This window comes from Protopterus annectens, chromosome 1.part2 (genome assembly GCF_019279795.1).
Source record: "Protopterus annectens isolate FY-2018-M chromosome 1.part2, PAN1.0, whole genome shotgun sequence".
Lineage (NCBI taxonomy): Eukaryota > Metazoa > Chordata > Ceratodontiformes > Protopteridae > Protopterus > Protopterus annectens.
The window spans coordinates 611,105,069-611,121,981 of record NC_056727.1 but is presented as its reverse complement, the minus strand read 5'-3'; the positions used below and the strand labels follow the sequence as shown (position 1 = coordinate 611,121,981).

The 16,913-nt window shown below is 38.7% G+C and overlaps 1 protein-coding gene across 1 annotated transcript in view; it reads left to right on the top strand.

Annotated features, from left to right (window-relative positions):
* The window catches only part of LOC122792394, a 431,766-nt gene that overhangs the window by 284,408 nt on the left and 130,445 nt on the right, over window positions 1–16,913 (top strand). Inside the window, exon 10 of the mRNA XM_044060182.1 lies at window positions 7,985–8,157. Coding sequence (XP_043916117.1) covers window positions 7,985–8,157 — 173 coding nt within the window. The remainder of the gene's footprint in view (window positions 1–7,984; window positions 8,158–16,913) is intronic.

Sequence of the window (16,913 nt, the reverse complement as noted above, 5' to 3'; positions counted from 1 at the left end):
ATGCTGCCCCTCCCCCAACAGACAGTTCAGAACAAACACTCTTCAGTCTAGTGAGTCAATTCATCTTGTGCAAGCAGTCACACACATGCTTCATGCAATCTCCTAAATTTCTTTCAAGGCCTCGGTGGAATTTGCCTGTGCCTCTACGATAGCCCTGCACCTACATTGGGTGACAGCTATTAATATGCCAACCTCAGGGAGAGTGTGATAACCATACTTTCTCTGAGCACCTCTACTGACATCCCTGTGTGGTACCTCACCCTTATAATGGTTTATGGAGTCTGCATCTGAGGTTACCACACTACTGTGATCAACCATGTCCCATCAATCTGTCCACTCTCACATGGTTTTGTGTCATGGGTATGCATAGGCATGCTGGCTGCGGCAATACTGTGAGGATGAGACTTGGGAGCTACAATCCCATATCAGACATGTCCCCTGCAACCTCAGATTGTGCCTGTTCATCACCACCACCATTGTCAGAGTATAAGGTTTCCTTGACATCAGATACACAGACATCCACAGTCTAGGTGTCTGACAAAACCTCACCTGTGAGTACACCAAGAAAAAAAATAAATACAAGAGAAATAAACATAATATAATACCTAGGCCAAAAGACCTCAACCACACAGGCAAATGGTATAATCTGAGACAGTAATATAGATAACTAATACAAGTGTCTGTCAAATGTAATGGTGAACACAATAAACATCTGAATGGCATACTTGGGACATCACTAGTGGAACTCCCCTGGGTCAGCTTCCATCTCTGTCTCTGTCCCAACATCCAGCACCACACTGCAAAACTCTTCTGTGCTGCCCAGGTCCCTAATAGTTGACAAGAAACTGCTCCATTTCAGTGAGTGGTGGTTTGGAAGATGGCCTAACACTAGTGGCCCTTCACTACCATGCTACAATCTTTGTTCTGTCAGTAGCCTTTTTAATCACATCAGTGGGCTTGTGTTGGACCATATGGTATAACCAGCCTTGTCAACCAACATCACTGACACTGTCAACCCCCTGCCACCACACACAATCACTAAGGGGTTTGTCAGAGGTATGTGTAACAAATAGTTTTCCACCACTGAGGCAGAGGGTCTGCATTATAGCATAATTCTCGGCATCTGTAAAAGAAAGCTTCCTTGAGAATGAAGTCCCTCTTGTCATGGAAGAAAAAAATAGATATCAGAAAAAAAAAACATACACCCGGGGGTAATAAAGAACTGTTATACTTATGGATCAATATTTAGCAGTATACAGTCAGTGATTACCATTGTAGAAACATTAGTCTAAAGAACAATGCAGGCACTATAATATCTCATATGCATTTCCCCAAACAAAAATTGATAAAGTGCTGAACACAGCAAACAATAGCAGATTCTAGAATATACCCCTTCTAAGGAAAGAAAACATCATAAGCAGAGAAACAGTGGTTGATATAACAAAAACAGGTCTATATCAGTTCCACGAAAATCCATTTCAGCGAATATCAAAAGAGCGACATGTATTAATCGAACCGCGAATAGACCGAACGCACTAAACTGCGAAATTTAAAACATCAAACAGTCATAGTCGGCCAACCCCACCACCTGCTACATACTACCTACCCAAACAAAATAAATAAACCACATACATACACTAACTAAACCCTACTCCTAACCCTAAAGTAAAGCACCAAAACTCAACTTCTAAACCCCACATACACAACTATCTATGCACTATCCTTAACCCCTCCCTAACTCTAAGGTCCGTAACTACCGCACACTTCCCCTACGGAGATATACCCTAACAAAATAAATAATACACATAAATACATTTAACAAAAACCTACTTCTAACACTACACTAAATGTTACATACATTGCCTATCTATACACTTAACTTAACCCGCACCCTACCCTAAGGTCCATACCTATCGCACACTTACCTTATGGAGCTATACCGCAGACGAGCGAACTAAAACACTTCAACATTTCTTATTTTGCTGTTTTGGACGTTCGGCGTTTATGTAGTTTGTGCAATACATGTCGATCATCTCGTATTCGTGGAAACGGCGTTTCGATCGTCTGATAGGGAGCTAACAAAAACATACAGAAGTCATTCAAGTTATCAACAGACAACATTTTGAAGTATGTTTAAATAATACTAAAGAACTCAGTATACAAGAATGTGCATGTTGCCTGACCCCCATGAAGTCTATTTCAGATTATTTGAACAAAATTTATTGAAACACTACAGGTAGAAAGCACTCATTTGCAAATATTTATCAACTTACTAAAAATGAGCAGTTGTACAGAAGAATACATACCCTGAAAGATTTTAAACACAATCCTATGTCATTTTAATTGTAACTGTTGTCAATAATTTGGTCAGCACTTGGCAAAAGAGGACTGCAGTGGTGGTGCTGCGGTAGCATTGTCGCCTCACAGTAAGACGACGTCCTGTTCGATTCTCAGCTAGAGCGTCTTTTGTGTGAAGACATGCATGAATGGGTGTACCTTCGTTGAAGGTTGTGCGTCAGGGTCGGCAACCCGGCACGTAAAAATCTACTGCCAATCATTAGCGGACCGGAGTTCCGCTGTGGCGACCCCTAATCGGGAAAAGCCGAAAAGACACAACAACAACTTGGCAAAAGAGGAAATATTATAACAAATAAACAAAAGCCTACATGGCAATAGGGGAACTGAAAGGAAAGGAGGGTCACAGATTCAGACAGAGATAAATAAATAAATTACAGATGGACAGACTACCCACGGTGGTGGTGCTGCGGTAGCGTTGTCGCCTCACAGTAAGATGCTGTCCGGTTCGATTCGCAGCTAGAGCATCTTCTGCGTGAAGACATGCATGAATGGGCATACCTTTGTTGAAGGTTGTGCGTCAGGGCTGGTAACTCGGCATGTAAAAATCAGCTACCAATCATTAGCGGACCGGAGTTCCGCTGTGGCGACCCCTAACCGGGAAAAGCCGAAAGACACAAACAAACAAACAGATGGACAGACTACAATGAGGAACAATGAACAAACGTATGGTTAATACCCAGATATGCAACTAAAGCAAAGAGGTTTAGATTATTTGGGTGTGTTTGCACAAATACTTTTATACCCCAGACAGATTTTTTTTTCTGGGGTTAATAGGCAGATTCCTTAGCAGAGTTGTTATGACTGTGAGCAACATCATTCTTACTGGGTTTACTCTCCCTAGATTTATATGGTACCCCTGCTTTATCCTTTCCCACCCTTACTTCTTTATTGTTTCACTAGTGTGAGCCCCATCAGCACACCTAGATATTTAGGGCGCTCCTTCTCTTTGATTTCCCTATTCCCACTGCCTACTCTAATACATATGGGCCAGATTCCAAAAGAGTTGCCCTCAGTGTAGGTCTACCCTGATTCCAAAAGACTAGCTTTCCATGTAAGTGACTGACTATGTATAAACAGGCTTCCTCTGGGGCCATATTCCGAAAGACCTGCTGTCAGCCTGCTCTCAGTATAACTGGTCACATACACCAAGAACAAGTCTTTAGGAATCAGGACCATAGTCTTCTCTGTGTTACATCATAAATCAGAGACTATCTTAAATTCTTCACTGTTGAAACCTGCCTCAGAGCTTCTAACACAGTTGTTGACAGTAGCATGCCGTTATCAGAAGAAAGAAAGAATTTTGACAGCACCACCTTGTCCCTCTAGCAATGACATTTGTTTCCTGGTTTTATTGCAAATTCCTCTGTCGCTAATAAAATATATCCTGTCTGACGGGTGATAGCCATGACTAGTATCCCTCCCTACTTTCACTGGACTCAAGAACTGATGCTAACTATAAATTCAGTCTCTGGTTCTTTGTAGATCACTTTGATTCATTTTATTGTTTCATTTCCTACCATCCTTCTTGTTAGTGCCTGTCAAAGAAAATCCCTTTTTTACCGTATCATAAGCATCTTGCAAGTCAAAGAGGACCACCTCCCAACCATTCTTCTTTCTCCTTCTCTAAAGATGAACTATGTTAGGGCACACCAGTTTTCCTCAGGTCTTCTGTCTTTTGTGACTCCATTATATCCTTTCTGCATTATTTGTTAAAATTATGTCCGATCTTCCTTCTAAGATGTTTTCTAATATTTTAATGTCCATGTTTATTAGGGAAACTGGCCTATAGCTATCTATTTCTGTCCTATCCCCTTTGGGATTATTGCCATGATTACTATTGTCTTCATGTTTGATATTCATCATGCTTGCTGCATTCTTCTCTGTTTTTCTCTTAGAATGTTCCATATGGTCTTCCCACATTTGTAGAATTCCACTGGGAATCCATCTGACACCTCAATGCCTTCTTTTCTTTCATTTCATGTACTGCTATCTTAAATTCATTTGTAGAGACACTGCCATGTAACTTCTCCCTTTGAGTCTGTGTTACTTCATATTTTTTCCTTCCCAGTTTTGTGCTATATCCACCCTCCTTCTCTTCTTTCTCATAAATCTTTTGGAAGTATCCCTCATTCTTTCTCTGATTTCTGTGTTTTCTTCTACCACTTCTCTTTTCTCCCTTCATTTAGACTGCTTAATTCCGTCTCCTGTTTCTTGCATTTGTATTTTCTTGCTAAGTATTTCCCTGCTTTTTCCCCTGCTACCCATCAGTAATCCTTCCAGTTCCATTCCCAGGTTTTGATTGCTCGCATTATTTTGCTTTCCAGAGTTACTCTTATTGCCTCCTTAAGTTTTTCTGCATCCCCATTGGCTTCCCATATTTCTCTGTGGAACTCCGTTAATCTTCCTTCTAGTCTATTTCACTGAACATTTTCCTCTGTCTCCATCCCTCTGCTTTCATTAGTTCCACCCTCATCATCACTTTGACCCCATCCCATCTGTCTGTTCTATTTCTTCCATTACTTTTTTATTCTCTCCTGTATCAACTTTTTCAATTCATGGTCTGCATCCACCTTTCTCCATTTATGGCTTGCCCGTCTCCTCAACAATCTTCCTTGCTGTCTCTTTCCATCTTTAATATAAATAAAATTGCAGTGCAATCCAAGGTGTAACATTCCTGAATTTCAACCATGTAAACTCTGTGAAGGGTGTCTCTCCTGCCTAATATTCTGTCCAGTCTGCTGATTTGTCTGCACAGATCCTTGTAAATGTAAACTTCCTGTTCTGTGGCTATCTTTCTTTGTGTACATCCATTTTCCCTTTGTCTTGCTTATAATTGCTGGTGTCTTCATCTCCTGGTTATATTCTTTTTTTGCCAGTCTGCTGTTCCTAAGTCTATCATAACAGCGAAATCTTCACTATGATATCCATACCTTATATCTTTATCTGCTTCCAAACCTCAAAAAATCGTACATAGAAGTCACCACCAGCTTTGTCAGGGGCATATGTGTTGCTCATGGTCCATCTTGTTCCTCTGATTCTTCTTTGCCAGATTAATCATTTTTCCTGGCTACTCTTCTCTACTCTCCCTGATATTACTTGCATTCCTTTCCTGAACAATCCACTACTCCCCTTTTCTCTCCCTTCACCTTTGTTGTCAAACTCCCATTTTGGGGTACCGTGGTCTTGGTATTTTCTCACCCTCCCTAATTTTGAACTTTGCTCTTATATCTCATTGTACCGTATTCACTTTTGTATTTCTGTTTGTTTTATGGTGTTCTATGTGGCTAGTTATATCTTTGTTATGTCCTTATTTCTCTCTTTTCCTTTCTCACCCCCCCCCCCCCCACAGTTGCCTTCAGACACCTCCCTTCCCCTGGATCCTTTGACACTGGATAAACAGTTCCAGAGGGGAGTCTTATACTATTCATCCATATTAAGTATCATTTCCCCCTTGCGATCCAAATGCTTTGAATGAATGGTAGCCACTGCTTCCTTTTGAGCCAGCGTGTTTCACACTATATGATAACTGTAGTGCAGTTTTACTAGTTGCTATTACTGTGATCAAAAGGGATTCCACAATTTGAACCCTTTAGTAAAATAATTATGTTTGGTGTTTCATAAGAAACATGTTTTGCTCAGTCGCATTGTCAGAGAGTCTAACTAATGTAGTTCAAAGTTTTCACTGAATTATTGTACTTATTGGTAAATCATAGCTGTGTCTGACAGTCTGTTAGTTTATCCCAACTAAAGAGACTGAAAAAGGCCTACAAAGACTGGCACTCTGCTTCTTTGCTCAACTTGGGGAAGGAAAAATGATGTTTGGACACTTTCCTAATAGTCAACTAACTGCATATTATGGCACCAAGAAGCATGCAAACTGTCTCCTATGAGGTCAAAGGAAACTCCTTTAAATGAATCACTGCTTCTAGAACTTGTTTTCATACTGTATCCACAGCAGACATTTACACTGTAGCAGCTTGGTCACTGATGTGTACCTTTGCTAAATATTACAGTGTATAATTCCATTCCAAGAATAATCTTTTGTGAGGGTTGTCCTGCAGGGTCTTTTTAAAGCTACTTATCTGCTGAAGGGACACCTCTTCCTTCCATTAACCTAACATCAATACTGTCTGTATTAATTGTAATAAATATCTCTTATAATTAGCTACTGTGGAGTATGACTTGGGAATTATTTATGTATATTATGATTATTTACAAGAAGAATTCTTAATTTAGAGGAGGGAGTGGAGACAGAATGTTAATCACATTCCCTTATCATAACTCCAGGAAACATAGCTCCTGTAGATGGAGATGCTGGGAAAATGGGCCAAATGGTATAAGCCTGAGGGTGACCTAAGGGGTTGGGAGGGTGGCCTAATGGTTAAGATATTTGCCTTACAAACACAAGGTACAGGGTTTGATTCCCACAAGGGATAATTGGCTAGGCTTAAAAATGGCTTGCAAGGGCAATTAGCCTAGTACTAAAAACAAACAAAAAACAAAACAAACAAAGTCATAAAAGCATTTGCCTGCTGCAAGGGGCATCTCTTAAAGATTTATTCCTAAGGTGAGTGTTCACATATTTATAGTACCCTGGGATATAACCTTATCAAGTAAATCTGTAGTGCTTTCCTGTGCCACCAAGGGTTTATGTCTACTGTAGATGACATAATCAGATTCTTTCCTGATGTGACCCTAAAAGGAACTGACACTAATGGTAACTATCCAAACAAACTGACATTATTTCTTCTGCTTGTATTGCTACTGTATTTCCCCTATCAAGTTTACTGATCTGGGTCTAGCATTAAAGGTCCCACAAAAAATAATTTTACTGCATCTTTTGTCACGTAAGCCTTCCAGTCCTTTAAATCACAGTCACTCTCTTCCATACATGTGCCTTATTTTCTCCACTGCAACAGTCATAGGATGTCCTGTTTTAGTGGTCTGTATTATCTAATTGAAGAGGTTTTACAGCGAATGCCTCTTCATCTACCTCTAAAAGCTAACAGCCAATTATGCGAATGGCCAAATCAGCGATTTATTTTCCTAGGGAAAAAAAAATCACTGATCCGGCCAGAAATGAAACATCACTAACAACACCTCAAAGTGGGGGGCTTCACCCACCACACCCCCTAATTTGGGAGGCTTTGCTCCACACACACCCTTAACTAAATATACCAACTCCGAGATCACACTACAGTGGGGAAAGGGGCAAACTAACACTGATGGCCAAGTGATTTTTTTTCCTTAGGAAAAAAATCGCTGATTTGGCCATTCATGTAACTGCCACTTCACTCTTTAAGGTTCGATGAAGAGGCATTCACTGTAATTCCTCTTCAATTAGATAATATAGACCCCTGTTTTAGACTAAGTTACGGGCATGCTACTATTTTTCCCAGCCAAATTATGGAAAGATGTGACCTACAGATGATACCAGTCTTAGTATCTGAGATATATACTCAATCCAAGATGATACAGCAAGGCGCAACCTTAGTACATAACATATTCTAAGGTGGAATAATGAATATAAGCTAACCAAATTGTAACTAAGCTTATTTAAAAATGATGCCTATGTCTCATTTACTCTTACTGACTTTGACTGTATTAATGACCTGTTATTATTTAGACCAAAGAACAGCTCATTGCTTCTGCCAGACAAATTGCCTCTAGTGGAAAGACTTTCGCTACCTTTGCTGGCATAATTGCAAAATACTGCATTGACAGAAGGTGTGCTACTGAACTTCTCTGTGCTGTGCAGCAAATTCCAACCATCAGCAACCAGCTCACAATCATCTCAAGGTAATAAAACTGATGTGTAGATCTATCGCTTTTGTCTTGAAATGTAAACATTTTCTTAGCTGTGTTATCCTTAAAGTCTATTTTTCAGGTGTCTGTGCTACCTAAATTCTTTATATTTTACATATAATAATGTTGTTGTTGTTCGTCTTTGGGCTTATTCCCCGTAAGGGGTCGACACAGCGGAACTCCGGTCTGCTAACGATTTGCAGTAGATTTTTTATGAAATGCTGAGGTGCCAGCTCGACGCCCAACCTTCAACGAAGGCACGCCCATTAACGCACGCATGTCTTTTGAACGCTACCCAACCGCGGGGAGGACATGCAGACTCCACACAGAAGGCACTCCCAAGCCAAGCCGAGAATCAAATGGGAGAAGCTCTTGCTGTGAGGTAACAACACTACTGCTGTACCACCGTGGAATACATTTTACATATAATAATGCACAGTTAAATTGCTCTTCTACTTTAAACTTATTTCCCTAATGTTTGCAAACCATTCTATAACAGCATCTCTTCTACTTCAGCCATGTTTTTTTAATTTATGTTTCAAAATGCATCCCCTTTTCCAACCTATTCCTTACATTTTTTACATTGTAACTCTAATAGCCCTGTTGAAGCATTAACAGGCTGCATAATATCTGCATTCATGTCCCCTTTTTGTTATTCCCTCAAAATTAGTTATTATGTGACTTAAAAAGAGTCAGCTTTCTTTAAAGTGTCCTTTTAAGTAGTACACTAAGTAATTACCCATTTTCACTTACTTGTGGGATGAATTACATCCTTTATACTGGAAACTGGTGTCAACAATACTAAGCTTTTCAGACCTTTTACTCCCTGCAGTAGGTATGATATTTCCTGCTATTTCTCCTCCCCTATGGAGGATGACAGAGTGCCAATTCCCATTTTAGAAGTGCTACCAGTTTAGCAAGGATCTCAAAATGTTATCAGTTAAAAGAGAAGCCAAACCATCTTTTAATTATGCAGTTATCTGGGGAGATTTTGTTACATAAAACCACATGGATCACATAACGTTTTCATTTTATTTTCCTTCTGCTTTTCCTCATGAGGATTACAGGCTAAGCAGACAGACCAAACTTTCCGTGTTCCAGACCGAGTTACTAACTCATTCTGGAAGACCCCCAGTTGTTCCCTGGCCAGTCAAGAGAGAGATATTATATCTCTCCAGTATTTCCTGGGTCTCTCCTGAGTCTTCTTCCCAGTGGGCTGTGGCAAGAGCATCTCCAGATGAAGTTACTTCTGAATATCGTTATAACGTGCCCAAAGCACCTCAGACAGCTCCCTTCATTCTAGAGAAACAGCAGCTCTACTACAAGGATGGACCACATCATGAAGCTACTCTCATTGATAGGAAGCCCAGTGACTCATCAGGAAAACCTCATTTCTGCATCTTATACCTGAAATCTTGTTCTTTAGGTCACTACCCACAGCCTGCAGCCATAAGTGAGAATGGGGATGCAGTCTGACTGGGAAACCAACAGTTTTGCCCAAATACTTAGCTACTCCTTTAACACTACAAATTAGTTCATCACCTCAAAGACTGAAATTGCTGCCCAAGTATTGCACTAAATGCTCCCATTTGCTGTCACTCATAAATAAGACCCCTAAATACCCAAACTCCTCCAGTAAGACAGGTGTTCCTTCCACCTTTGCATTTCAATGGGGAGAATCTGTACAGATTGTGTGTGTGTGTGTGTGTGTGTGTGTGTGTATCATTGTGTGTCTGTGTATCTTTGTGTGGAGGAGTGTGCCTATATGTGGTCTACAGGAGGCCTGTACTACTTACTATCACAGGTTGATAAGGTACTTAACTAAGCAGTTGTTCGAACTGCCCAGCTGAGTGATTCATAGCAATGCAGGTTCTCTTTTAACCAGACAGAGTACTACTGGGAATGTGCATAACAATTAATTAACTGTGGAGCAGGACAGTTCAGCTTATCTGGTCAGGATGACCTGCCCCTTTATCTGTGAATCCCAGCCTACATTTCCCTTTTATGGTACAATATTTCTTCAGTGTAATCATTTATAATAAAGAAAACAGTGGTTTCTACAGCATACAACCAAAGGATCCCCTGGCATCTTTCATCATTATGTTAGCCAGCATTCAGGAATTACAGGAGTTTGTTTCCTTTGTTGTATTTATGCAACTACCTGCTTTTACCTAAAAGATTAAATATGACATTTTCAAAGGCAATTTAATGTTTAATGTAATATTTCTAATAAGTCATCAGATATGCCTTATTTAGGAGACAATATGGTAAAGTTTAGCCTCATAGTAGAGAGTTATGTTACTAGGTTTTTAACAATGTGTTCCTTCTAGAACCTTTCACAGAACATTAGCTATTATTTATTGAATCAAATACATTTCAGTTCATTCAGTTACTAGAATGCAGCTTTTTGTGTGATGTTTTCTGTAAACTTGAAATTTGATGGCATTTGTGTGCCATGTTTTAAGATCAGCTTCTTATTACATCATCTTATGAACTCACGTGTTAAAAATATCCAGGCTTTGCACTAATATCGTATCAGTGAACTAACATTAAATGCCATATATACAAAATTACATTCTATCACAGTTTACCAAACTGAAAGTATAAATAAATAAATGGCAAACTCCTGAGAATAATGCATTGTAACCATGTTCCCATAACTGGATGCAGCATGTAATCAGTTGCACATAATGTAGCCTTTCTACTTATTTTTATTCTCAGCTTGCTGTAAAATGTTTCACTGTCCCATGTGCTCAGCAAAGGTGCTGAAAATGTTCATACTGACACAGAATCTGATTTCAGAGGTTGATTGTAATATTACATTTCTGGAGCTAATTAAAAAATAAATAACCACAAGTGATTATTTATGTATGTATGTATATATGTATGTATGTATATATGTATCTATGTATATATGTATGTATGTATATATGTATGTATGTAGGTATGTACAATTTGTTGACCAGGATAGCCTGATCGTCTAACTGGGCTAAAGCCCTTTTTCAGCAAAGGCTTGCAGGGAAAATCTCCAACAGATGCAGTAAAGTAACAGCCAAATTCATTTGCATTGCAGTTATACATTCATAAAGAGAAATATCAAGTGATGTACATGGAAATATTTTAGTTTTAACATAAAAACAGTACAGACTTTGTTACTGTGTTATGTATTAATCCTGGAGAAAAAATTAAAATAGAGAAATAGACTGAAATGAGGTCAAGGAGGAAAGAAGAGTATGAAGAAGGTAGGAGAGGTAGAGCAGGATAAAGCAGATTAGTTGAATATCTAGATGACAGAGAAAGTAGAAAATAGAGATGTGAGAGGACTAAGACAGAATGAGTGCTGAGAAATGAGGAAGTTTTATTGATGTTTATATAAGATAAGCTTGTGTTCTAAAGAGACTAGAGAATAGTGTAATATGATAAAATATATGTGTTTATTGGGGTCTATGTCACATAATCAAACCACACTTCACTGAAACTCTTTTTGTAGAGACAAAAAGTGCGAACATTCAATAAAGTGAGCATTCAAATCAGCGAAAAATACCACAGGGAAAGGAACCACTTGGCCACCTTACGAATGGCACACACACCGCAATATGTCAAACCCACACACCCCCTAACTATATATACCAACTCTGAGATCGCACTACAGTGGGAAAAAGGGCAGTTTCCTAACATTGGCCAACTGCTTCCTTGTGTTGTTGGTGGTAAGCTTTTTTTACCATTTGTGTCAGTGTTTTGCTAGGTTCCCTAATTTCCTACAGTTTTGGAAGTTTTACATACTACTCGTACTTTTGCAGATTTTCCTTGCTTTATCTCTGAGCATCATGGTTTGGTGCTTCTCAAAAATGAAGAGGTAGGTTTATATATATATATATATATATATATATATTTTTTTTTTTTTCTTTTCTTTTCTTTGCAGTGCAGTAGTAGAGTTTAGGATAGTTAAGAAAGTGGAACTAAAGTAGTTTAGTGCTTTATACAATGACAAGAGTTTGAGGAGAGTCCAGTTACACTGTGATTGGCAGAGTTTGAAGTAGTCAGCTGAGAAATTCATTTTATTTTGAGTCCAAGTATACATGATACTTTTCTGTATTTTACAGTAGTGCCACAGATGGCAATTATAGGATTGTGATTACTTAATGAATCAGGTAGGATACCAGTATATTGCTGAGGTTGTCAATAACCAGTCACAAATACTTTGTTTTCCAGATAATTTGTCAAGTAGCAGAGTCACTGATAAAATCAGGGAAAATCTGCAACAGCAGTTTTGGAAATCTGGTGGCAAAAGATGCAATAATGACAGCAGTACACAGAAATTCAAAGTCCGAGGGGGGGCGTGGCCAAGATGCATTCAGAGTAATAGCACTTCTCTTCAGCTCTGTCTGTTCTAATTTTCTCTGACAGGATTTTTAAAATATATCTATCAGAAATCTGGATTTTTTTTTTATAAAAGGATACTTTATACCTTATACAAGGATAGTATAAAAAATCTTTTTGATTATTTTATTTTTTCCTGTCAAAAGATGAGCATCAACAAATCTTCTCATCAGGATACAACTTTCAAAAAGGAATTACAATCTTTGTTATTTAACATTCAAGAACTAACTAGTAAAATAGATAAAATGGACCTGAAACTGGATAGTTTTAAGGAGAGCTGTACTAAACAAATGAACATTATACATGAATATTTAAAACAACAAAAATAACAGATTTCAGGTATGGAAACAGCCCTAAATGATATGGATTCTAGGCTCCAGGAAAGTGAGCATAATACAGAATTATTTTTAAAGCAAAATACTCACCTTTTGTCTAAAATAGATGATCTAGAAAACAGGTCACGTCGTAATAATGTCAGAATCTTTGGATTACCAGAAAAAATAGAAGGAGATAGTATGGAAAAGTTCTTGTCTACATGGATACCTGAAATACTAGAATTACCTGAGGCTCTTTCATATGGTATTGAAAGAGCACATAGATCTTTGGTTTCATCAAAAAATGAAAAAAAGTAATTCTGCAAGATCTGTGATTGTAAAATTCCTTTCCTCACATGATAATCACATCGCCACAGTAGTCAGGAAATCCTTCTACATTGCACACCTCATCACAAAAGGTTTCTCATCCAGGAAAAAAGAGGTCATTGTTCCCCTCTACTCATCACTCATTAGACCCATTATAGAGTACAACGCCCCTTTTGGTATGTATCTCACAAGACATCTACAACAACTGGAAAGGCCACAGAAATACCTCAAAAAAAGGATTACCGGCCTCAAACAGATGCCCTACGCAGACCATCTCAAAAAACTCCAGATTTACTCTGTCGCATATTGTCTACTCAGAGGCGATCTCTGCCTAACATACAAAGCTATGTCAAACCCAGAGCTATTGGACATGCTCCACATAAAAAAATCCCAGTCCCGAGCTACACGCTGTAGGGACCTAAACCTTGTTACCACAATAAACAGAACATGCTGGAGGGATAGATTCCTGTCCCAGAGACTTCCCATACTCTGGAACAAACTACCTATCTATATCAAACAAAGCTCCTCATCAGCACTCTTCAAGAAAAATCTTGATGATTGGATGGGAGATAGGAAATTCACCCCAGAGATCACTTCTGTGGCTCTGCTTGACAGGGGCACAGGAAAATAATTTTCTTGGGTGGCAAAAGCCAGGGTACCATTTGGCTAGGCTTATATAGGCCCTAGGGCCAATAGCCTAGTACCTACCTATGAACCTATAAGGAAATTTTCTTAACGACAGCATGAGCAAAATCTCCAATTAAAACAAAAGATAATTTAGTTTGTTTTAATAATGACTATTCTCCTGTGGTAATTGCAAAAAGAAAAGTTTTCCTACCTTTGATAAGAGAACGTAAAAAAAAATCAAATAAAATCTCACCTGTTGTTTCCTGCAAGGCTTAAAATATAGGAAATTCACCCCGGGGATCACCTCTGTGGCTCTGCTCGACAGTGGCACAGGAAAATAATTTTCTTGGGTGGCAAAAGCCAGAGTACCTTTTTGGTGGGCTTGTATAGGCTCCAGGGCCGCTAGCCTAGTACCTACTTATGAACCTATTTTACCAGGATACATCTAAATTATTTGAAGATCTGGACAGTGCTCTTATTTTTGTTAAATCTAACAAACTTTTGGACAAAACAGAAGAAATGGATTGGGCCAATGCTAACCTGAAGAGATTAGCCAAAAATGAAACTTGGAAAACCCATGAGCACAAGAAGAAGTTAGGAAAATAAAAAACCTGCTCATATATGCATCTATTCACAATGGAAATCCAGTTTGTTTGTTCTAAACATACTAATGACCCATAAGGTCAGGGAAATTGATAACCGGAACAACAGGTAAGATTTTACCACTGTTTATTATACTTTTTAATGATAGTCTTTACTGTTTTTATTTTGATGCTTATTATGCAGATATTTAGTTGTTTCTTATTTTTGATAGGTATGGGTTACTGTTTAAATTGAATTATTATTGTAGTCTATTTGTTGCCATTTGTATTGAAGTACAGTTATATCTGTAGGCTGTTACTTTGTTTGTATAAATATCTTCTTTAATAACATGTCTCAATGATTTGGTGCTTGTGCTTATATTTAGTTTAGTATTGTATTGATAGAGACAGTTTATATTGTCTTCAGAAGTTTCTATAGATATGATTTTAGTGTATATCTATTTTTGCATATGCTTTCTTTTATTGGCGTCCAGAGCTATTTTTAACATAAATGTTGTTGTTGGTAGTGTCCAGAGCTAATATAAAACATGATATGTGGATAAAGACGATGTCCGGACTGATTTTGTGTTATGGGGTTACTGTTGGTAATGCCTGGGAATGTGGTGGGCTCAAAGGTTGCTGTTGGAAATGTACAGAGTTATTTGGTCATAAGGGGTTGACGTTGCTGCTGCTGTTGTTTCCTTCTCCTTTTTGAATGCTTGCTTTTTCTTTTTTTTATTTAATTCTGGCTGACATGTGTCTTTTGTTGGTGTGTTGTGGTGTTGCTCTGTTTCTCTGTGGTTGAAACTGGGGTGTTTTGTGTTTCACAGTGTTGGCCTCTGGTTGGGGAGGCGGTTTGGAATGGTTTGTGAGCTGCACAGTGGCTTCTGTGATTGCTGTACATTCAGAAACTGTTGTTTCACCACCTGCGAATGACTTCAGTGGCACGAGTTGCTTTAAAGTTAAAGTGTCTCCTACTCATTTTTTCCCGCTGAAAATTTGAAAGTCTACAGTTATTCAGCTTCAGCTTGAGACCTACTTCATGATTGGGCTCTTAATATGGACATTCTCCCTTGAGTTACATCTAGACTGTTGCCATGGAAACCATAAATCCCTATACCGGAAATAAAGTGTCAGAGGCTTCACAACACTCGAACGCTTTAAAAGGAAGAAAAAAGAGAAAAAAGCAATGGAGATCAGACATTGTTGCTATTAATGGGTGATGTGATATATTTACTTATATGCAAACAAATTGTGTTTAATAATTATAACCTGTAATTAATTTATTGGTTACTTGTGTATTATCGTACCACGTTTGGAAGGACCTGCATAAGCGGCTTGCTTTTTGACTTTTCTATAGTGGAGAGCTATCATCAGCCTGTTTTAGATACTAGCATTAGTTATTGAAGTCAGTAATTCTTAAGAAAATTGATTTTACTTCATACTGAAGTGCATAGGGTTGTGACTGTTTAATATTTGGGCAGAATGAGTGGTGCTTTTCTGTTGGACCTCTACTGCTTCGTGTTGGTCTGCTTTTTGCAACTTGTGCATAATATGACTTTACTTCTCAACTAAAAAATAGGATTAAGGTTCAGAGCTAAAATGTGACACAAAACTATAAATAACTTGGCTATACATATATCAAAACCACTGGGCATTGGGTACAGCTGCGGATTCCAAAATTGGAGGAGAGTTATTTACATAATATGTAACCAAGCAAGTGGGAACACAGGAAAGTGTAAGGCAATTTAAATGCTTAGAAATTTGTAAACTCTATAGCTCTAAAGGAGTTTACTTTATAATCTTGGGGAGAGTAGCGCTGCTGTGTCACATATTTACAAAAAAAAAAAAAAAAAAATAGAATGCTTAAATTGAAGGGGTGGGTTGGTGGCAGGGGTATGGCCAGGGTTTTTGGAGTTGTTCTCCCTTTTTCAGAATGCTGCCGATCATCATAGGTGACTCAGCCATGCCCTTTTTTTCGCAATCCGTGTGGTATGTGTGGAGGTGGAGGTGCAGCACAGATGTATGGAGGGTGTATATTGAAAGGCGTTTGGACGCATTTCTTGCTTGGGTGTTTGAGGATATTTGTAGCGCTTCGTATGTGTGGGCCATGGCTCTATAGAATAACTGCACTCGGGGAAAGTACTTTGCTTCACGGACTGTGTGACAGCCTTAAATGTGATGTGATGCGGGTCTGGACAGTGCACTGACTTTTTTGCTCCTTTTCTGATCAACAGAGGGGCTGTGGAATCCATGTGCAGGAGGTCTTTTTGTATTGGCACAGTTCTGTTTTGAGGAATGTGCTCCCCTGCTTCCCAGGTTGGTGTTTTCCATCTTAATGGACTTTATTGTTGAAGAATAGTAGCGAGTGTCTCAGCGCCTCTACAGTTTAATGGATTGCCACATTCTGTTCACCTTTATGCAACATCCTAAATTGCTTACCCGTGGTATGTCACCAATCATTTCGATGGGGTTGGGTGGGTTTCTTGACTGACTCACATGAAAGACTAGATAATAGTAT